Genomic DNA, 24,228 nt, shown 5'->3' on the forward strand with positions numbered 1-24,228 from the left:
ATCTTGGCTAATAGCAACAAAATTTTTTTTGGTCTATTTGGCCAAGCCATAACCAACACAGAACAATTGGAACATACCTCAGCAGAGAACACCACTGTTATAATATCAGATACACTGTAGAAAATTGTCTTTTTGTCCCCAACATGATTACCCTCCTAGTAGTTCTGGAAGTATCATGTTTGTTATGAAACATAAGAATCATAACTCATATTTGTTGAGTACCTACTATAATTCTCTGGTTGCAAGCAATCAAAATTGATTCAGACTGAGTTAATAGAAACCCAGAAATCACAAGACATTTGAAGAAACTCTAACAGAAATGACAAAGGTCAAAACAAATAAAGAGAAACTATCAACTTAGAGAAAATAATATATGCAGGATAAATAAAACTTCTAAAGAAATTATCATTAGTATCCTCAGAGAAAGAAGATACTACATGAAGAAGCATAGGATTTTTTGGTGGGGGGGGTGAGCATGTAAGCAGGACAGGGGTAGAGGAACAGGAAGAGAGAGAATCTTGAGCAGGCTGCACGCTGGGTGTGGAGCCTGATGTGGGGCTCAATCTCATAACTGTGATATCATGACCTGAGCAAAAATCAAGAGTTGGACACTTAACTGACTGAGCCCCAAGAAGCATAGGATTCTATAAAAAATTAAACATTTAGAGACTAAAACCAAAATGTTTACAAATTCAGATGTGTAGGGGCACCTGGGTGGTTTAGTAGTTTAAGTGTCTGACTCTTGATTTTGGCTCAGGTCATGATCTCATGGTTTGTGAGTTTGAGCCCCATGTTGGGCTCTGTGCTGACAGTGTGGAGCCTGCTTGGGATTCTCTCTCTCCCCTCCCCTGCTCACTCTCTTGCTCTCTCTCAAAATAAATAAAAATTTGATAGCAGACATGAGCAACTCAATACAAAAACTGCAGAAAAAGTTGAAGAAATTGTTCCAAAAGTAGAGTGATAAACAATAAAAACCAATGAGATGGAGAATAGCAGTGAAATGAACAGAAAATTAGAGGAAAGATCCAATATATGAACAATAGTAGTTCTGAAAAGTGAGAATAGAGAGCACAAAGGATAGGAATCAACATTGAAATTAATTCCAAGAAAATTTCTTACAACAGCAAGACATAGATTTCCAGGTTGAGGGAACCACCAAAAGACTATTACATTAAGTGAAAAAAAGTCATACATCATGAGGTAGATTGGCTTCAGTTTTCAGGGTTCCAGTCCAAGATGGCAGCATAGGAGCCTCTTGAATTCACCTTCTCTCATGGATACCCTGAGTCTACAGCTACACATGGAATAATTCCCTCTGAAAGAAATTTAGGAACCAGCTGAGTGATTCCTACACATTTGGCAAGCAAGGAAATACCCATTTCACCCACATTGAAATGGGTCTTGGCACTCTCAACTACTGGGAGCCACTAAGAACAAAGAAGATGGATTGAATCATCACAAATGTTTGAGACATCCTAGAGCTTGAGTGAGATGTATAGGAGACTGGAAGAGGCAGCTGTTTTATCTAATGCACAAAATCCAACACAGAGAGTCAAGGAAAATGAAGAAACAGAGGAATATGTTACAAATTAAAAAACAAGATAAAACTCCAGAGACAGACCTTAATAAAATGGAAATAAATGATTTACTTGATTAAAATGTTAACAGTAATAAAGATGCTACCAAAGTCAGAGCACAATACATAGGCAAAGTGAGAATTTCAACAAAGAGATAGAAAGTATAAAAAAGTACCAAACAGGATCACAGAGCTGAAGAATACACTAACTGCACCAAAAAATTCAAAATTCAACTGCACCAAGGGATTCAACAGCAGACTGGACCAAATGGCAGAAAGGACTTGAACTTTGAGAACAATAGAGAGAAAACGTCATATTATGTGTCAATAGTGAAGAAAGGGTCACATCCAAAGGATTAGAAATCAGAAGGGCTCCATATTTCTCAACAGCAATAGTCGAATTGCTAAAATATTGCAGCAATGCGTTTGAAATTCAGAGCGACATCATTTCCAACCTAGAATTCCATACCCAGCCAAACTACAAACCAAGCACATGGGTAGAACCAAGACATTTCCAGATGTGCACAGTTTTGAAATATTTACCTCCTCTGAGTCTTCTCTCAGGGAGCTACTGAGAATGCTCCACCGGAATGAAGGAGTAGATCAATAAAGGAGAGGACATGGGATCCTGGGAGCAAGGAATCCCACAAAAGAGATATAAAAGAGATATAAAAGAGTTTATAAAAGAGATATAAAGGAGAAAGAAAGTGAGAGCTGCACAGCATTCTGATTAAAGCATATCAGGAAGCTGTGGAATGAACTTTGCTAAATATGTGTAAAACTAAGCAACACAATAACAGCAAAAAAGGCAATTATTAATTCCAGGGAAAAAAGAATTGTGGTAAAGTATTGTAGTTCACTCCATGGCTTGATTGGAAATAGTGTTTACATGCCATCATAAGATAACAGTGTATATTGAGCTAAACAGTAGTTTGGTATGCTGTATTAGGGGATGAGAAGTGTGTATTTGAGAAGTATGGTGGGGTTGGGAGTTTGTGTGAAAGGGAGCTACATTATCTTCGAGGGTAGAAAGTCAATAGATAAGACATGTGTGATATAATAAGAAATACATATCTGGACTCTGCCCCTGGTTTTTGATACATAGCTCCTAAAACTCTTGTGATTTCCTGAGTGAGAGGGGTGCTAGGAATACCTTTTGTTCTAGTATTTGGTGTTTGACCCTCTTCCTGACACAGAGGTCCTAAAAAAATCTTGTAATTTCCTGAATGATTAGGGTAATAGGAGCATCTTACACAGAGATTCTAAATTCCTTGGAATTCCCTGGGTGATAGGAGTGTTTTTTGTTCCCCTGAGGTGACTCTTCTTGGGCTGGTCATCAGAAAGACGAAGTCATGATTAGAAGCTTGGAACTTTCAACCCTACTCCCCATCCTCCATGAAGAGTAGAGGGAGATTAGAGATTGAATTAAACTATCATGCCCCTGTGATGAAGCCTCCATAAAAACATGTAGACTTTGGAGTATAAAGACTGGTTGGTAAATACATTCATGTGCCAGGGTGGTGACTTACTCCATGCTTTGTGCAGATGGAAGCTTCTGTGAGCGCAACCCCTCTGGACCTCACCCTATGTACTTCTTCATGTGTGTCCTTTATTATATCCTTTATAATAAATCCATGAAAACGTTTTCCTGAGTTTTCTGAGCTGTTACAGCAAGTCATCTAACTTGAGGAGTAGATCATGGGAACTCTCATGTACTTGTAGCCAAGTTAGACATAAGTGTGGGTACCTGGGAACCAAGTACTATGATTGGCATCTCAAGTGGGGTGCAGTCTTGACAGACTGGGCCCTTATCCATTGGCATCTGCACTAACTCAGGTGGTAAGTGTCATCATTGAATTGTAGGATACCCAGTAGATCCGCAGTGTTGGAGAATTGACACATTTGGTGTCAGAAGTGCTGTAGATTCAGAGAAATAGTTGTTATTTTAACATATTATTTAGTGACTTGAATGCACATATCCAAAACAATTTAAATTGTATTTTAAAAATTTTTTGATGTTTGTTTGTTTTTGAGAGAGAGAGAAACAGAATGCAAGCAGGGGAGGGGTAGAGAGAGAGGGAAACACAGAATCCAAAGCAGGCTCCAGGCTCTGAGCTGTCAGCACAGAGCCCAACGTGGGGCTTGAACCCAAGAACTGTGAGATCATGACCTGAGCCGAAGTCAGATGCTTAACCTACTGAGCCACTCAGGTTCCCCTCAAAAACAGCATTTAAAGAATTGGAATTGATTGTTAGTTGTGAAAGTAGTAAATGCAGTGGGAGACGTGGAAATTTTATTTGTCCACTTGTCTCTCTATCTGTATTTAATTATTTACCAAGCCTTTGTTAACTTCAACCCTTGTATTTGTTAAATTGTGGAAAATTATCTACTGGTAACTCTTCAAATCAATTCAGTGGATTACGATCAGATTTCAAAAAAGTAAAATAAAGTAGAATACAATAGTGAGCATGCACCGCATAGAGCACAAATATTATTTTTGAATTTTTTGTTTGCTTCATATATTTATGCACATACTAGAATCATGATGTAAATGCATTCTTACTGTGAGATGCAGTTGAAAGTAGTTTGAGAAATGGGCTTTAAGATGTATCTTCAGGATGTACCACTGAAAGCAAAGAATGTTTACGACGTGGCCCAAGACAATGCAGTGTCTGTTGCACTTAACACTTGGAGGATCTTTAAGTTTATGGTTTCATTACTCTTCACAACTCTGATTTGTATCCTTTTTATAAATGAGGAAACTGAAATTAGCCCAAGTTTCTTCTATAACATAGGTATTCTGCCCTACTTCTTGCATTTTCAGAGGGCCCCGTTTTCTCCTATACTTACAGAAAACATTACCAAAGTGTTCCAGAATACCTCCCAAGCCTTCCATTCTTCCACTATGAAATGGGTGTAACGCAAGCACATATGTCTTTGCTTTGCTGTTTAGTGAGGCTGTTATATTTAAAATTGCTACACCCCTCACTTTGCTTTTCCCCGATTCTGCTGTCTTCAGTTAGAAGACTGCATGATGTATTTATTTGTTTCTTTTTTTCTTTTTTTACTTTTCCCACTAGCATGTGAGTCCTGTCAGGAGAAAGATCTTTGATCTCCAGCACCTAATAACAGATGGCACTCTGTAAAAGTATTTCAATGCATGAACAGATGGGAGGGAGGGAGGGAGGGAGGGCAGGAAGGAAGGAAGGAGGGAAGAAAGGAAGGAGGGAAAGCAGGAACGAAGGAAGGAAAGAAGGAAGGAGGGGGGAAGCAGGAACAAAGGAGGGAAAGAAGGAAGGAGGGAAAGTAGGAACAAAGGAGGGAAAGAAGGAAGGAAGGAAGGAGAAAGGGAGGGAGGGAAGGAGAGGGAGCATCAACTTACAATCAGGGCTTTAGCAAGTGCTTCAAAGAGCAGTAGAGAGGATTTGAAGGTATAACGCTCGTAAGAGTGTCCAGCCTTGCACACAGTAAATACTCAGTAAATGTTGGTTGGATTTGATTTTCAAATATATGGAAAGGGAAAACATTCTTAGAAAACGAGTCCAGTTTTAGGGAAGACCTACAGTTCCTGAAGACCTACTGATCCCGTTTCCAGCAACTCCCTAGCAGAGAACACATCCTCTGGGGAGGCACCATCTGACCAAAAGACTAGACTGCTCTAAGTGACAGTTTCCCTGGCTACCAGGATGTCTACAGTCAACAGGAAAAGATAGTGTGTACTTGCTGGCTGGGACTGCAACACCTGATAACAGGAGGAAGAAAGCCAAAAGGGATGGAAGCAGATGGAAGATCTGAGACAGCCATCATCTCAGAACGCACCAGAGAAACCAGACACCTTCAGTAATGCAAGCCCTGTGGAAAACGTCCTGCGTGCAGCTATGACAGTTGGCCACACAGCTGCGATGATGAAATCAAAGACCAAATACAAGTTTGATGAGCCAGAATTTTAGGAGAACCATCCCAAACAAAGCCATCGTTTATTTGCCCAACTTGGAGGCAGTCTGATTGTGTTTGCATGGAGATCAAAGATTAAAGTGATCAGAGGAATCTGTTAATGGGGAGCATGTGTGACTGCAGTCATGACATTGGTACATTCTGCTCTTTTTTAAAACTTCTCAAAAATGAGTATGTAAGTTACATATAATTCCACCAGAGGGCACAATGGAAGCAAAAATACAAATTGTTATCTTAATTTTCTCCTGTGCCACCGTATTTTATGCTGGTAATTTAATGATCAACCTTAACATCTCAAAACAGTTAAATTGGTGGATCACTATTTAATAAAAAATGGGTATTTATTTTTGTACAGACTCCCAGTGTTTGTACAGGAAAGGGGCGTCTGGGTGGCTCAGTCGGTTAATCGTCTGACTTTGGCTCGAGTCATGATCTCACCGCTTGTGAGTTCAAGCCCCACGTCAGACTCTGTGCTGACAGCTCAGAGCAGCTGAGGAGCCTGCTTTAGATTCTGTGTCTCCCTCTCTCTCTGCCCTTCCCCTGCTCGTGCTCTGTTTGTCTCTCTCTCAAAAAGAAATACTACAAAAAAATTTTTTTAAACTGGAAAAAAACAGTATATAGGAACAGTACTTTCCAAGTGTTCGTGATTCTATCCTATCTTAGGCTAATTTACATTATCAAATAGGATGTTTGAGAATATTCAGCATGGAACAGAAAGTCCTTTGCTCTCTGCACATCCAAAGTGAAAGGAAAGTATCTCAAAGCAGACAATTAGCAAGTATGTATAGCATGATTCCACTACTATTTTTAAAAATTCAAATGCACATATGTGGGTGAGTGTATATATACACACAGCCATTCATTCAACAGTGTTTATTGAGCCCCAGCTATGTAGCTGTCCCTGGAAATACGGTTGTAAGCAAGGGAGCCAAATTTCCTGCTCTTAAAACTTACATCCAAACCATGAAAGAATGACCAAAAAAAAAAAAGTTATACATTTTATTTTAGGTAGTTAAAAGAATTATGGGGAAAAAAACTTATGAGTTTAAAGAGTGACGGAGTAGAGATCTCTGAGGAGGTAATAAGTGAGTTAAGATCAGAATGCCTAGCCATCCTACAATCACACGTGTAGATAAATGTGTAGAAACAGTCAGGGTGCTGTTCACTGAAGTGTTTACTATGAGTTCGTTTTAATGAAAAGAGAGAGGATGTGGGGGCTTGGAGTAGTGGTGTGTAGGGAGGGGATAGACAGGAAAAGAGGAGCTTGAATTTCTGACGCCACAGACTGCTGCCTTGTCTGTTTTGCTAACACACAAGCATGCATTTGTGTATTGTGTACTTTGGAGAATTTCTTAAAATGGCAAACCAATAAGAAAGAGAAGAAAACAAGAACATAAGAGCTTTTCATAATGTATGGAAGCTAGAAGACATATAGGCACACTGTGAAAGTACAGGCCTCTTTCTGACCAGGTGTTCTGGGTCTGGCTGTATTTACATTAATACAAAAAAATAAACATGGCAGTGATAATAGAGAACAGGATGGTTGTACCACCCTGGTTACTCATCTCCCTGCCAACTGTGTCCCTTCCCTCCTGCATGCCACTCCTGGATTTTTGGATTTTGAATGCTACTCTTAGCCTGTGAATTCTGAGCTAAGAACCTTTTCAGAGTCTCTGTTCCCATGTAGGATCCAGTCCAAACCCTTTTGTTCAGGGTTTTTGTTCAGGGCCAGCCTTTTGTTCAGGGCCCTTTGTATTTTGACTGAGTTCACCTGTTAATTCTTCAGCATTATTTCAAATCATGATTTACCTGTCCAGCCAGGCTGGCCTGCCATTGTCCTCCTGAGATGCTGAACATATTATCCTTCGCCATACTGTTGCCTGGGGATGATGCCCTGGCCACTTCGCTCCTCCGCATCCAGCCTCACTTATTAAAATCATACCCAATTCTTTAAAACTCACCACGACACCCTAATAATCTAAGCTCAAATTTCTCATTACCTTCAATAAATTATTTCTCAGCATCAAGTAGTCATACAGGCTCCCAAGGTCAAGCATCGATTTGGATCCATGTTTTTGATAGATAAGTAAATAGATAGATAGATAGATAGATAGATAATTATAGATATATGTGTATGCATTGGTTAGTATACATAGGTGCACTTCCTAACTATCCACTGAAAGAGGCTAGAAGCAGAGTGTATTGTGGTGCTGGAAATTAATGATGTGTTAAAATATAAAATGAATGAATGGATGGATGGATGGATGGATGGAGGGATGGATGGAGCGATGGAGGGAGGGAGGGAGTCATACTGAAAGGGCATGGGAAGCAATCTGAAAGAGCCCCATATGTCCAGACTTGGAACAGCATGGGCAACAAAATAGGCAATGACAGTATGGACCTATAACCCCTGAAATAGAATAATTTTCCGTAAGTCCATACTAATATAAATAAATAACTGAATGGATAAATAAATGGGGAGAAGTGACAACTCTTCCCTTCAGAAGAATTCGAATTAACATTTGTAGAAAGAATGCGGAAAATAGAAAATGACCATTAGAATGCCATAGTACTAATGACTGTAGGTAAGATCTAAAATTAGGGGGTGAGGGGCGCCTGGGTGGCTCAGTCGGTTAAGCGTCCGACTTTGGCTCAGGTCATGATCTCACAGTCTGTGAGTTCGAGCCCCGCGTCGGGTCATGTGCTGACAGCTCAGAACCTGGAGCCTGCTTCAGATTCTGTGTCTCCCTCTCTCTCTTCCCTCCCCTACTCATGCTCTGTCTCTCTCTCTCTCTCTCTCTCTCTCTCTCTGCCAAAAATAAATAAACATTAAAGAACATTTTTTTAAAATAATCTATGCTCCTTTTAAAAAAATAAAATTAGGGGGTGAAACTTTAACCAGAAACGAGATGTTTGCATGTTTCAAAGCATTTCCTCCAGAATATTTGGCAATTATGAAGCGGGAAATAATATGTTTATTGCAGAGAATATTGGGAGACAGTACCTTAACCAAGTGATCAAGGTTCACATCACTAGTAATACATATCAACATCATATACGCCCAGATATGATACACTGAGAAGGGCACTTCACTTCTGCTGTGTTCTTCCCAATGATGCATAATCTCAGTCTAATCATGAGAAAACACCAGACAGCAAATTGAGTGACTTTTACCAAGTGGTTGACCACTACTCTTCCAAGGTGTCAAGATCATGAAAAGACAAGGAAAGACTAAGGAAAAGACAAGGAAAGATTGGAGGAAATTAGGAAAACGTACCAACTCAATGCAAGTTGGGATCCTTGATTGAATTTTGAACCAGAAAAGGGACATTAGTGGAAAAGCTGCTAAAATCAGAGTCAATTCTATAGTTTTAAGTTAGTAGTTTTGTACAAGGTTAATTTCTTAGTTTTGACAAGTTCTCGGTGGTCATGTCACACGTCAACACAGCGGAAGCTCAGTGATGAGTACGTGGGAACTCTCTGGACTCCTTTTGAAACTCTTTGTGAAAGTCTAAAATGGTCACAAAATAAAACATTTAAAAACACATACATACATATACGCTGGTTCCAGGCGCCGACGCCAGACCTAATAATTCAGAATCTGGGGGTAGGGACCGGGGATCTGCATTTTAAACAAACTTCATCAATGATTCTCAGGTACACGGAGGTTCAAGAACAACTACTCTGTGACTAACCACATCCACCAGTCACGTTGTGAACATGTACGGTTAGCATTAGGTGAAAATCAGCATGAGCCTTGGTATCAAAGAACCCTGGTTTCACTCTGCCATTTTTCAGCAGTGACCTTGGGTACGTTATTCAAGCTCATCTGTTAAATGCGGGTAATAATACCACCTTAGCAAGGTTTTTGAGGTACCATTGTATATGAAATGCCCAGAAGGATGCTTAACATGCAATGGGTATTGAGTAAACAAAGGGATTCGTTTATTTTTCCTTTACATTTGTAAATTAGTTTATTGACAAAAAAAAAAAATCTGTGGATTCATTATTTCATAGAGTTCTGTGACCTTGGGCAAGTAACTTGACCTCTCTGTGTCTCAGTTTCCTCATCTATAAATAGATAATACTATTATTATCTACTAATACTACTAATAATACTAATACTACTACCTATTAGGTTGAGCTGGTGGAACAGGGCTTCGCACATAGTGCTATATGAGTGTTTATAATTATTATAATTATTTAGCCAGAATTGTATCTTACCTACCTAATTATTTTATGGGATTATTGTTTACATGGGTCTCAGGCTATTATTACACCTTCTGATCAGTTTTCATTCTTCAGATTTCCACCTCTCTTTACTATAGGACCTCCCAGATTACCCAGACGTTGGTGGAAATGTTCATTTTTATTCAGCTTTCTCTCTTTCCTCAAAAGTTCTTGTCTCTGTAATATCCTGTTTCAATATAGGTCCAGTGGGCATTTTTTTCAAAAGGAGTGTGAAAGGATGGTGGAGGAAAAGGGTACTTATTTTTACTTATTTTTATCAAATTGCAGATTTATGTTGCTGTGTACTTTCCTTTTTTCTTTTCGTTTGGAGACTTTGGAATTTTGGTCCCAGCGCGGAAAGTCCAGAAAACCTTAGAAGCTCTGTTCCATCTAGTTGATCTTCCTGTAGAATGAGAAGGGGCAGGGGTCACCAAGCATTTTCCCAGAATCTGCTCCCCCCCCCCCCCCCCCATCCCCGCAGGGGAAGACTGTTAAGAGAGCTGGAGGCAGGTAGCGGAGGGATTGCTCTCTCTTGCTCCTTTCTTGCCCCGAGATGTCCTCTTGGTCAGCTTTGATAGACATCTTGCCTGGAGGAGAATGTGCTGTACGACTGATATTTCAAAACAAGAAGAGAAGAAAAGGACAGGGACCTGATTGAACTGTGGAAATGAAAGAATGAAAGAATACCTTGGAAAAATGCCTTGAGTATATTTGGCTTAGGAAAGTGAAAATTCACCAAGGTAGAAATAGGTTAAGTAACCCCACGGAGTACATTGTGTAAACCGCACTTTAATTGCAAAGGCGTGCTAACAGTGCCTGTGTTTCTCTTTCCCCTGTTTTTAGGGGGAAAGGGAATATATATCTTTTTTACTGTAAGATATATGCAATATAAAATGCTTTTAACCATTGGAACTGTGTTTAAGCCTCCAGTGCTGTGGCCCTGAGTACATGCAGGGCTGTGCACCGCCATCCATCTCCAGAGCTGTTCCATCTTCCCACACTAAAATAGCGTCTGCCTGGGGCGCCTGGGTGGCTCAGTCGGTTGAGCATCCAGCTTCGGCTCAGGTCATGATCTCACAGTTTGTGGGTTCAAGCCCCGCGTCGGGCTCTGTGCCGACAGCTCACAGCCTGGAGCCTGCTTCCGATTCTGTGTCTCCCTCTCTCTCTGCTCCTCCCCCACTCATGCTCTGTCTCTCTCTCTTTCCTTCTCAAATAAATAAAAACATTAAAAAAAATTAAAATAGTGTCTGCCTTTCCTGTGCCTTTCCACAGGAGCACCATTTCTTCACTCATGATCTGATTTAGTAAATACAGGGTCTGTGCCTTGCTGATTCTGACTAGATGGATTGTGGCTATTTTAGTCATGAGCAGGTCTCTTATTTTTCATATGCATAGATGTCTTCTTCACCTGGCCAAAAAACATTTCTTTTTTTCTACTTCTTGAAACCTTGTCCTTTCCTCCTCTCTGTTGCCCCCTCCTGCTCTAACCCTCTTTACATGTTTTTACCTTCTTCGATTATCGTTGATGGCATTTTCCAAAGGCTCCCTCTCTAGAGTTTGGTTCTACTTGGATCTGAATGGCTCCTTTGTCTTTCCTTCTGTTCTGTCCTCCCCCCTCTGGTTCCTTTACCTTTCCTTCAGTTTTAAGGACGTTGTAGAGATGCTTGAGAGGTAAGGGAATGGAATTATATGCTTAGCCCCTAGCTGTCTTATATTATATGCTTAGACCCCTTGGGTCTTCGAGACTTCATTTACTCACAGACCATCTCATTTCTCAGGACCTGTCTTATCCACCGATCAGCCTTAAAGCATTTCAGGTTTTACAGTGGTTCTGATGCAGGTCAGCAGTTGAATTCCTTAGTTTCTGTAAATATTTATTGGATGCCTAATCTCTATACCAGGCATTGTGCTAGGTACATGGACTTCAGAAGTTAAGTAGACACAGAGGGTCTTGCCCTCACAGAGCTTCTATTCTAATCAGGGAAGCAAGCAGTAAATGAGAAAATAATTCAACAAAGGCCACTGGTGTAAGAAGTGGTGGGAAAGGGTTCTTAGGTGTTGTGATGAGGAGACTGGGAAGGGGGAAGGGTGGGCGTTCTCCAGGAAGCCTTACTGAGGAGGTACCATCTGAGCTCGGATCTGAAGGATAAGTCAGAACTGGGTGTTCTAGAACAGTGAGTGGAAAGCTCTGCTTCCCATGGGGGAACGCTTCACTGACAGGCCAGGGAAGTTGCTTATTCCCAGTCACAGAAACTCAATGGAGCTTTATGGACAGGCTCCCAAGGAGGGGAGAAACATCAAATCATTGCTAACTTATTTACAGCAGCACGTATGATCTGGGAACGTCGTCCATTTTCACACTAATCATAGTTCTGATTTTTTAAGCAATTATCTAAAACAATAGCTCACAAACCTTGAAACTGACGAAAGCATCAGAGGCTGCACGTGTATTTCATAGCCAATAAACATGCTCTTTTTTAAAGAATTTTTTAATGTTTTATTCATTTTTGAGAGAGAGAGCAAGCAGGGAAGGGGCAGAGAGAAGGGGGACAGAGGATCCAAAGCAGGCTCTGTGGTGATAGCAGAGCACCCAATGTGGGGCTCAAACTCATGAGCGGTGAGACCGTGACCTGAGCCAAATTCGGGTGCTCAACTGACTGAGCCACCCAGGTGCCCAAATAAACATGCTCTTTTTAAGCATATTTGGAGACCTTATCTTCTTTACCTCAGATGTCAAGAACTTAGGGAATGTAGTGAGAGAACATTCCCAAAGCTGATTCCTTGGTAAATAAGAAGTCCCCAGTTTCCATTTATTTTCCTTCTGAAAGAAGAGATTTATGTGTTAGTGCCTGTCTCAGCAAAGACTTAAGACTCCGACAGAGGAAACCTTGGCCGTATGTAGGAAGAGAATCAAGAGCTTATTGGCTCTGTAGTAAGTTATTTCACTCCCCAGCCTCTGCTGACTTTGACAGTAACAGAGTGATAATGAAAAGTTTAAGACCCTGAAGCCAGAAAAACCTTAGGTTAGGCTAGGAGGTGAAAGAACACCACTGATAGAAGACGAGGTTGGAGGTGAGCAGAGCATGTCCATTCTCCAGGGCCTTTTATGGGCGATGGTATGTCTGTGACTACTTAAAGTTGAGGGACAAGTCTTGAGGAGGTTTAAGAAGGAAAGTGGCATCCTCTAAAGTAGATTTTTTGAAAAAGCCTCCCAAGCAGTTCATAATGGTATAAGGATCAAGCCATCAGGAAGATGTCACCCACCTAAATGAGTAACAGAACTTCCAAAGCTACAAAGCAAAAACATACTTAGACAAATAGACAAGTCCACAGGCTGAGTTGGAGACTTCAACACTTCCCTTTTGATAATTGACTGATTAATGTGAAAATGAGTGATGGTCCCAAATCATAGCTGGATTTTTTTTTTTTTTTTTTTTTTTTTTTTTTTTTTTAGTTTTTATTTAAATTCCAGTTAGCTAACATAAAGTGTAATATTAGTTTCAGGGGTATAATTTAGTAGTTTCACACTTACAACACTCAGTGCTCATCACAATAAGTGCCCTCTTTAATTCCCATCACCTATTTCACCCATCCCCCCAACCCACGCCCCCTCTGGTAACCATCGCTTTGTTCATTGTAGTTAAGAGTCTGTTTCTTGGTTTGCCTTTCTCTCTCTTTCTCCCCCCAAGGATCATTTGTTTTGTTTCTTAAATTACACATATGAGTGAACTTCAAAATGGATTAAAGACCTCAATGTGGGGGCGCCTGGGTGGCTCAGTAGGTTGAGTGTCCGACTCTTGATCTCAGCTCGGGTCATTTTCTCAAGGTTGGTGAGTTCAAGCCCCACATCGGGCTCCACACTGATGGTATGGAGCCTGCTTAGGATTCTTTCTCTCTCCCTCTCTCTCTGCCCCTCATGCATGCCCTCTCTCTCTCTCTCTCTCTTTCTCTCTCTCTCTCAAAATAAACATGGGGCTCCTGGGTGGCTCAGTCAGTTAAGCTTCTGACTCTTGGTTTTGGCTCAGGCCATGATCTCACAGTTTCATGAATTCAAACCCTACATCGGGTTCTGTGCTGGCAGCATGGCGCCTGCTTGAGATTCTGTCTCCCTCTCTTTCTGCCCCTTCCCCATGCATGCTGTCTCTGTCTCTCTGAAATAAATTAATAAACCTTAAAAAATATATTTAATAAATAAATATGTAAATACATAAACTTAAAAAAGTGTTTTAAAAAGACATGAAGGTGAAGCAAGAAACCATTAAAATCCTAGAGGAGAACATAGGCAGTAACCTCTTTGACATCGGCCAAAGCAACTTTTTACTAGATATGTCTCCTGAGACAAGGGAAACAAAAGCAAAAATAAACTACTGGGACTTCATCATATCTGTTGATGTAAGTGAATTTGCAGTAATTTCACAATTCTCTACCCCTTCTTTAATGTCTGGAGGTAAAACTCCATGGAGCTCCTTTGGTTAGAATAAACAAACAGAAAATCAGTATGGGTATAGAAGTCCTTGACAACAGTATCAAACCAAGTTGACAGCTACAGAACTTATAGAATACTCCACCCAACAACTGCAAAATAAACCTACTTTTCACATGTATGGGGAACATTCACCAAGATCCACCATATGCTGGGCCATAAATTTGAGAGGACTGAAACCATGTAGACTCTGCTCTGTGACTACACGATAATTAAGTTAGAAATAAATAACAAGAGATGGGGCGCCTGGGTGGCTCAGCTGGTGAAGCGTCCGACTTCAGCTCAGGTCATGATCTCAGTTAGTGGGTTCCAGCCCTATGTCAGGCTCTGTGCTGACAGCTCAGAGCCTGGAGCCTGCTTCGGATTCTGTGTCTCCCTCTCTCTCTGCCCCACCCCCGCTTGTACTGTGTGTGTGTGTCTCTCAGAAATAAACATTGAAAAAATTTTTTTCTGGTGAATAACAAAGAAATCTGGAAAATCCCAAATGTTTGGAAATCAAACCACACACTTGTAAATAACCCATGGGTCAAAGATTAAAAATCCCTCTGGATACTCTGTGAAGAATACATTCCGGGGGGATAAGTGTGGACACAGACTAGCAAACAGACCTTTCCAGACTTCTGGGGGAGCTATAATCATGCCTTGGAGAGGGAGAGTAAAGGGTAGATTCACATGTTCTTGGAGGAAAAGCTGATGGAACTCTCTAGGGTTTGGTGTTGGCAATGTGAGTAGAAGGGGAAGCATCTGACCTTGGGTTTTCTGTCACATCATTTTTTTTTTTTAATGTTTATTTCTGAGAGAGAGAGATAGAGTGTGAACAGGGGAAGAGCAGAGAGAGAGGGAGACACAGTATCTGAAGCAGGCTCTGGGCTCTGAGCTGTCAGCAGAGTCCAATGTGGGGCTCGAACTCAGGAACTGTGGGATCATGATCCAAGCCGAAGTCGGACGCTTAATGGACTGAGCGGCCCAGGCGCCCCCATGGTTCACATCATTTGACATCTCCCCTTTGGTCTCAGGATCCAGTCAGCATAGCTTCTGTTGGGGCCCTGCTCACTCTGCTAGTCTAATCGCTCACCAGCCTGGCTTTCCTGCTTTCAGCTTCAGCCCCACCCGGCACCCTGCCATCCCATTCTGTGTCATGCGCTCTCTCTCTCTCTCTCTCTCTCTCTCTCTCTCTCGGTTGTGGACCTTTTCACATGCTGTTCCACTTACCTTTAGAACTCTTTGCCCCGCTGTTCACTTATTGCTCAGCAGAGATGTTGCTTCTTCTGGGAAGTCTTCCCTGCTTTCACCGCAGACTGGTTTAGGGGCCCTGCTGTGTGCTTCCGTGCTACCCCTGTCATCCCCCACACCTCACTTTGCTCTGCCTTTTATCCGCTTCCCCATTAGACCTCCTTGAGAACAGAGGATATGCCTCGTTCTTTCGATACTGCTTCTACAACTGCCGCTACTGCGATAGCCAGGTACTTGTACCCCACACTGTGAATCAAGGATCTTAGCCCTTGAGCAGAGCATGGACTGCCAACATTGACCGAGTGCCTGCTATGTGTTTGCCATACACTTCGCACGCCCCGTCTCATTTCATCATCCCAGCAGTGCTATGAAGTGGGCTACCTATGCCCCTCACAGGATGAGAAACTGAGGCTTAGGAGGCGTCAGTGGCTTGCCCAAGACCACACACTTAGTAGCAGACACGGGATTTGAATTGTTTTCAAATACAGTCATCCTGTCTCATCCACGTTTTGCTCTTTGCAGTTTCGGTTACCTTTGTTCGGCCTCAGTTCAGAAGCAGGTGGTCCTCCTTCTCACATAGGGCCAGAGGTCCTCGGTAGCCTGACGGTTCGGCACAGTGCCTGCGTCACTCACTTCCCGTCATGTCATCTCATAGGCGTTTTATCATCTCACATTGTCATAGAAGGGTGAGGAGAGTACAGTAAGATATTTTGATGCTTATTTTTATTTTTGAGGAGGGGAGGGGCAGAGAGAGACGGAGACACAGAATCCGAAGCAGGCTCCAGGCTCCACGCTGTCAGTACAGAGCCTGACACGAGGCTCGAACCCACAAGCCATGAGATCATGACCTGAGCCGAGGTCGGACACTTAACGGACTGAGCCACCCAGGCGCCCCTAAGAGAGACAACAGTCACGTAACTTATTACAGTATATCGTAATAATTGTTCCATTTTATTATTAGTTATTGTTAGCCTCTTACTGTGGCTAATTTATAAATTAAACTTTATCATAGATATATACACAGAAGAGAAAACACAATATAAATAGGGGACTCAGTATTATCCACCGTTTCGGGCACCCACCAGGGGTCTGGGAATGTATCCCTCCTGGACTGGGCGGGGGGTTGCTACTGTAATTAGACTTCAAACCCAAAGCTTTTAACCGCCAAATTGTACTGTCAAAGTCAGAACAGGACTGGAGCAAAACAAACTTGAAGGTAAGCTGCTGAGCCCTTGAGAATTTTGTTGCCTGTGGCCAGCCTCTTGTCCTCACAAAGCACAAGGAGCCAGCAGGTTGAGGCGGTGAATGGAGCAGGTCCAGGAGTGCCCATTACACCCGCAGGATCGTGTACAAATAGCTATTGTGTGCTCCCTATCTGCCCCGCTTTCCTAAGAAAACAAAGGCCTCATTTCTAGCACTGACTGATTTCCATAAGGGAATTAGAATGGCTAATTTTACATCCTTTCGGTAAATATTCCTCTTCCCATTATATCATGGCCAAATGATCTTCTTCAAATTAATACCCGCAATCATTGCTGCAGAATTAGCCTCCAGAGACACACTGTTACAGAAAGAGTGAGGTTTTTTTTTTTTTTTCCTTTTCTCCTGGTGTTTTGTTTTTTTTTTCAGATAAACAGTAAAAAGGCCTTCTGGACTTGTTTTCCCTCAAGGTAATAAGTAGATTATGATATGAGAAAGTTCAGAAACTTCGTTTCTTCTCTGCCTGACTCTGTGTGAGAGGTTTTGTGTGGTTGACGTGTTTTGAAGGGCTGTGGGCATTGCTAGGAATGGTGGTTAATTGCACTTGACGCCTGACGAGGGAGAACAAGAGCCTTCTTACAGTAACAGCACTGTTAGTTATGGAGTACTTACTGTCCACCAGCCATGGTACCACGTACCTCGTGTGTGTTGTTTCTCTGGGTCGTGAGGACAACCTGGGGACAAGGGTGGTGGTGGTGATACTGCTTTACAGTTTTTACAGATGGGGAACTGAGGCCTGGAAAGCCTGAGGGTCTTGTCCAAAGTCACAGGGCTAGGAGGTCATCCTGCCAGGAACTGAACTCACAAATACAAGACTCGAGACTTTAAGGATTGTCCCTTCTCCGAAGTGTATCGTTAGGGCTGCTTCTGTGTGTCTGTTTGGAAATAGGGCCTACCTACCAAAACTCTAAATGCTTAATTTAATAAGCTCACGCCCTTGTAACCACCACTGTGGTCAAGCACTAGATGATTTGACCATTGCCCCAGACACCCCCCATCCATGTATCCCCTCCCAGGAGCACCCATGGGCTTCTTTACATTTCAGGGAGCGCTGATGCAGAGGAGGGAGTGAAGGAACTAGGCTTCAACGGTCACAAATGGGCCGTTGCCCTGCGAGGGCCAGACAGGTAACTCGGGAGTGACACATATCAAGTGGCATCTCAGTTAAAGGTGACTCTGTGGTACCTTTTGTTCAGGTGAAAATCCTTGGAGTTGCACTTGACTTTTCCCTTGTCTCACATGACACATAGAGTCCATCAGGAAATTCTGTTGGCCCTGTCTTTAAACTACATGGAGGATTCAACCACTACTCCTTTGCTGGGTTGCCACTACGCCGTCACATCTCAACTGAATTATTAAAATGGTGTCCTGGGGCGCCTGGGTGGCTCTGTCGGTTAAGCGTCCGACTTCGGCTCAGGTCATGATCTCGCGGTCCGTGAGTTCGAGCCCCGCGTCGGGCTCTGTGCTGACAGCTCAGAGCCTGGAGCCTGGTTCAGATTCTGTGTCTTCCTCTCTCTCTGCCCCTCCCCCGTTCATGCTCTGTCTTTCTCTGTCTCAAAAATAAATAAACGTTAAAAAAAAATTAAAAAAATAAATAAAAATTAAAAAAAAATAAAATGGTGTTCTAACTGGTCTCCCTGCTTCCCCTGCATATCGCAGTCATCTGTTCTCAGTGCAACATCCACAGTGACCATCTCTCTGAGTCAGATCGTGTCACCCCTCTGTTGAATCTCATCAGTGGCTTCCATGTCATTCAGGGTAAAAGCCAAAGTTCTTCCCAGGGCAAACAAAGCCCTAACTGGCCCACGTACCTCTCTGTCTCCTTCCCTGACTCTTCTTCGTGTGTTGGCCCCGGTCCAAGCACACTGGTCCCCAGCTGTTCTGGAAGTGTGCCAGCCTGCTTTATTCCCATTTGCTCACCCCTTCTGAGCAACACTTTCTCTCCAACGCGATTCAAAATTGCAAACTCCCTGTGTTCCTGGTACCCCTGGTCCCTTTCCCTGCTTTATTCTTCTCCTGCTTACATACTATATCATCAGTATAATGTATCTTATTTATTATCGGACTCCCTCATGAAGGCAAAGATTTTTGTCTGTCTTGGTCACTGCTGGTCACCCCTGGCACCTAGTGGACCCTCCATAAATGTTTATTGTATAAATGAGCAGAAAATGCAAGGAATGCCTGTAAACCAGCACCAGCAGATTTTTCCCATGTAGGATGCAGGCTGTTCTTGCTGGGGCCATTGACTTCTTTTAAGACAGATATGCAGATATTTTTGAGAAATCTTCAGTTTTTAAAAGATGTTGGCAACTAAATCAATTTTTTCAAAAGGCTATGTATGAAATTTTCTTAAAAATCCATTCATTGGCTGAATTTGACCCACAGGCCTTAGTTTGCAATCTGTAGTATAAGTTGAACTGACTTTGCCTTTTGTAAAAAAATTTGTTTTAATGCTTTATTTATTTTTGACAGAGAGAGAGAGAGGGGGAGAGAGAGAGAGAGAGAGAGAGAGAGAGAACAAGCGGGGGAGGGGCAGAGAGAGAGGAAGACAAAGAAACTCAAGCAAGCTCCAGGCTCTGAGCTGTCACCACAGAGCCCGACTCAGCTCACAAACCACGAGATCATGACCTGAGCAGAAGTCAGATGCTTAACCGACTAAGCCACCCAGGCGCCCCTGGCTTTGCCTTCTTAACTGAAGACTTGCAAGTTTTCCAGAATTAGCAGCCAGAAAATGTATTCCTAAATTTTTCTTCCGTGTCCCTTGGTCCTAGTCCAGGAAGCACGTCTCCAGAATCACACATCACCAGAGGAGGGGTTAGATATGGCTTGGAGAAGGTTTGTAGAGGGTTTCCACCTATGAAGCATTCGGATCTGGGGCCTGCGTGGGTGCCATCTGGTGGTGCCAGCATTGGAATCCAAGTGTCCTTAAATGTTCGTCACTGGTCTTCCAGATACGCATCACGTCTTGCCATAGTGCATGATCCCAGGCAGTCCTCCAGGGCAAGACTTGCAAGAAAATATGAACTAAAATGAATTGCAAGGCTGAAACCCTGAGGTGTGCTCCGTGTAGGCCCAGACCCTGAAGTGTGATCAAAAAGGCACCCTCTTACCTTGCTGGTTGAAGTCCAAAGGGGTCCACTTCTAGAGAAGTAGTTTGGCAATATGTATCATGCGTACAAATGCATGTACTCTTTGACTAAGGAATTTACCCTACAGAGAAACTCTGTAGGAAATGAGTTGGAAATGAGTTAAGAGGAGGAGGTTTCTCACTGTGACACTTTTTTTTCATAACAAAAGCTTGAAAACAACCTAAATGTTCTATAACATGTAAGTAGATAATAATAAGTAAAAAACAATAAACAAAATCTTTGTGTGCCGATACGGCAAGTCCTCCTGCGTGACTGTTTTATTTATTTATTTTTACAGCAGGCCGATAACATTGTGTATGCTCTGCTACCATTTGTAGCATGAAAGGGGATTGTACATGCATAGCTCTATACATGCATAAAATATCTCTGGCACAGCAAAGGGCAGTCCGTTATCAGCGGTTACCTCTAAGAAAGGGAGTTGGTGACAGAATCACAAGGAAGAATAAACTGTCAATAAATTTACTTCAGGATATTTTTATTTTGAACTGTGTAAATATTTACTACATTAAAAAGAAAATGCCAGGGTACCTGGGTGGCTCAGTTGGTTAAACAGCCAAGTCTCTGTTTCGGCTCAGGTTATGATGTCACAGATTCATGAGCTCAAGCCCCACCTGGGGCTCTGTGCTGACAGCGTGGAGCCTGCTTGGGATTCTCTCTCTCCCCTCTCTCTCTTTGCCCCTCCCACACTCGTGCTCATTCCGCGCCCCCCCCCCCCAAATAAATAAATAAATAAATAAACCAACAAACTTGAAAAAATTAAATTAAAAAAAGGAGAAAAAGAAATGCCTTATTATGTGCTTAGAGATTTCCCTAGAAAGGCACCTATTGTAGTGTTGTTTCTAATAATAAAAAACGGGAGCAGTCTTTCATATCAAATAATTGGATATGGGTTAAATAAAAATTTTACCCTATGTGAGTTTATTCTCATTTTATACATTTCTGTTACAACTTTTTTTGCCTTTTTCTCTCTTGATTAAAGATATTGCCTGTAACTTCATGTTGGAATATGTCCATTCTTCAGATCTTTTTAGTTTTTTTTTTTTTCAGACCTTCTTCAGAAGAGTCTTTTTGTTTTCTTCTTTTTTGTTTTGATGAGGAGTGGTAACATTTTGAAGAAGAAAGTAATGATAACTTTAATAAAAATGATTAAGGCCAAGAAAAAAATTAGGGTGATCAAGTCAGCAAGCTTATCACTTCTTAGCCTTTTGGCTAAGATCAAGTGCAAATCACCAAGCTTGATTCTTTTGGGCAGATGACTGCATAACCCTTAATTTATTAAAACATTACATTGTGAGCTTTTATTCAGGCCTTATTAGGTAATCAGCCATAAAGAGAAATTTGTACTATTTCACATGGGTTTAAATAGGTTTCTCTTCCTCTCGAATTCTGTAATTCTAAGTTAGCTTTGTACTGGAACACCATACAGTCTCTTTTCCCTGAAAACACATTCTAGAAAATGACTTAATCTTGTTATAACCTTATTAGCCAAAATGAAGCCATCATTAGCATTATTTGACATATGAACTTGGGCAGAGCCCTTTATTTTGCTTTAGTTTTTCTTCCCAGTAAAATAAATTGGCAGAATGTTGAGCCCTTGGGATTGTGTTGGACATGCAAGACATCATAATTGTATTTACATGTAGTTCATAATTTTTATCACAACATGCATTTACTAATACTTTTGTAGAGAGTTTGCCCTTGCTCCAGCGTACTCTAGAACTGTAATTAAAAAAAAAAAATTATCAAACAGAGGCTGATCTGTGGCAAATTTTTTTACCTTTCCATGGGAAAATAAGAAAAAATAAGGATAAGGTAGGGGAGTTTTTAAGTTTGTGTGTTCAATTCGAAGGATTCATCTTAATTCTAAAATCGAGATTGTCAAGTTGTTAAGATGGATGTCAAGATAATCTTTTAAGAAATGATAGGTGATCGTTATTATTATTAATTTTTTTTGTGATCGTTATTCTTAATTTCATTTTATTGGTTTGTAAAATCTATTCCTCTACTAGATGAGAAAGAAAGCTGAATCCTGTGGCTGATCACGTAAGCTCTGAAATCATTCAAATCTGAAATCTGCATGATACCTACATCATATAGTGCACATACCTGTTCATCAGTTTTAAATATTGGAGATTCCAATGGAATATTGTCTTAGTCGGCTTGCTGTAACAAAATACCATAGATTGGGTGGCTTAAACCACAGAAATTTCTTTTCTCATAGGTCTGGCGGCTGGAAGTCAAAGATCAGGGTGCCAGCATGGTCGGGTACCTCTTCCTGGCTTGAGACACTGCTTCTCATTATTTTCTTTCATGATAGACGGAGACCAAGGTGTCTGGCCTCTCTTCTTATAAGAGCACTCATCCCTTCATGAAGACCCCACTCTCATGACCTAATTGAACCTTAATTTCCTCCCATAGGCCCCATCTACAAATATCATCACGTTGGGGGTTAGGGCTTTAGCATGTGAATTTTGAAGGTACAGACATTCACCCCAATGCAAGTGTCACTATGGTAGTAGGTGTTGTGGTGCTGTTTGGATAACATTAGGCCAGGGATACAGGAATATTCAAATCCTTCCTTAATTAAGCTACCACTAAATTTGGGGAATAATGGCAAAACAAGGCAAATAACACTATTACTAACTAAGGCTTTGAAATCTCTAACTCCAGGGCAAAACTCTGGTAAGCAAAGCAGTTAGGACAGGAGAATTCATTTGCTTTATTAGATGGCTGGCTTGAAAGAACAGCAATAGAGGTTGAAATCTACAGCCCATGAGCCAAGAATGGCTTTTACATTTCAAATGGTTAAAAAAAAAATCAAAAGATTTTGTAGCATCTGAAAATTCTATAAAATACAAATTTTAGTGTCCGCAAATAAAGTTTCATTGGAACACAGCCGTGCCCGTTCCTTTATGCATTGTTGTAACTTTCATGCTACCATGGCAGACTTGTATTGTTGCCATGAAAAGAGACTGAAAGAGACTGAAAGATTTATTATCTGACCCTTTAGAGAAAAAGTTTGCCAATCCCTGATCTACAAACCTAGCTTGCCAATGATTTGTTTCGCCTGTTCCCGAGACTAAATCTTAGCTGAAAATGTTTATTCAAAAAGGTGCAGTTATACCCATCGGCACTAGAAGAAATGGATCCAGAGACAGTATTTACCCCAAAGCCTGGCATGAGCTAGTCTAGGGATTGTCCACTTCAGGCTGTCCAATGCCAGACCCTCATTCTAAGAAAAACTGAGAAAGACAGATGGCTTCACTGAAGGATGAAAGTACACAAGAGACCCTCAGTCCATATGCTGATGGACTGAAAGTTCAACCCTTCCCAAATACAGCGTAGGGTCCTAGAATTGAAGCTAACTAAATGAAGGTTTATCTTCCTTTGAGTCTCTACCCTTCAATTAATATGTATCCTTGGAGTCAAAGGAGGAATGGAAGCTAAGAGTGGTACCACCCTTTCTGCAATTCAGCCTTGACCAGTGAAATTGATGGCACTGTTGACATATCAGGCTACTTCCTCTGTTTCTGATTTGTTTTTGTTTTGGTTTCTCTCCCCCCCCCCCCCCCCAACACACAAAGGTGATTTTAAAGGATGTGGATTCACTTCTCTATGTGGACACCGACGTTCTCTTTCTGAGACCTGTCGATGACATATGGAAGCTTCTGAGGCAGTTTAATGCCACCCAGCTTGCAGCCATGGCCCCTGAGCATGAAATCCCCAAGATTGGCTGGTACAGCCGCTTTGCTCGGCACCCTTTCTATGGCTCTGCGGGAGTTAATTCAGGAGTCATGCTGATGAATTTAACTCGTATAAGAAGTGCCCAGTTTAAGGTAAGGAAATATTTTATATTTCATGTTTAAAATTCGGGATTTTGTCATTTCAACAGTGATATTCCTAGATTGTCAATGTACTGCTTTTGGAAGTAAGGCGCTTGTAGGTGAGGAAGGAAGGAGCCAGGGAAGAGGAAAATATTTGCAAAGTTATGAAATGTTTGTTCAGGAAGAGCCCAGGTGTTTATGGTATTTAAAGCTACAGCACAGTTACTATTCAAGAATGTTATGTTGCATTTCTGAATTCTATAATGTTTGAATTCTGTGTTTACCCAAAGCTTCAAAAACCATGGAAAATTTTGTGAAATTATCCTAGGGATATATTTACATATGTATACAGAGATATTTGTACAAGGCTGCTCATGGCGTCATCTTTTATCCTAGTAGAGAACTGGAAAGAACTTAAATGAACCTCAGTAGAGAGCTAGTCAATTAAAAAAAATCATCCTCTAATTAAGAAGTAGATCAATCTATAGGTAAGATACATCAGATCTCTAAAAAGATATT

At 41.5% G+C, this 24,228-nt stretch overlaps 1 protein-coding gene across 1 annotated transcript in view; it reads left to right on the forward strand.

The window, feature by feature from the left end:
* GXYLT2 (glucoside xylosyltransferase 2) overlaps positions 1 to 24,228 on the forward strand; it is a 75,546-nt gene that overhangs the window by 33,684 nt on the left and 17,634 nt on the right. The window contains exon 5 of the mRNA XM_032592489.1: positions 23,470 to 23,721. Coding sequence (XP_032448380.1) covers positions 23,470 to 23,721 — 252 coding nt within the window. The remainder of the gene's footprint in view (positions 1 to 23,469; positions 23,722 to 24,228) is intronic.

Source organism: Lynx canadensis, chromosome A2 (assembly GCF_007474595.2).
Source record: "Lynx canadensis isolate LIC74 chromosome A2, mLynCan4.pri.v2, whole genome shotgun sequence".
NCBI lineage: Eukaryota > Metazoa > Chordata > Mammalia > Carnivora > Felidae > Lynx > Lynx canadensis.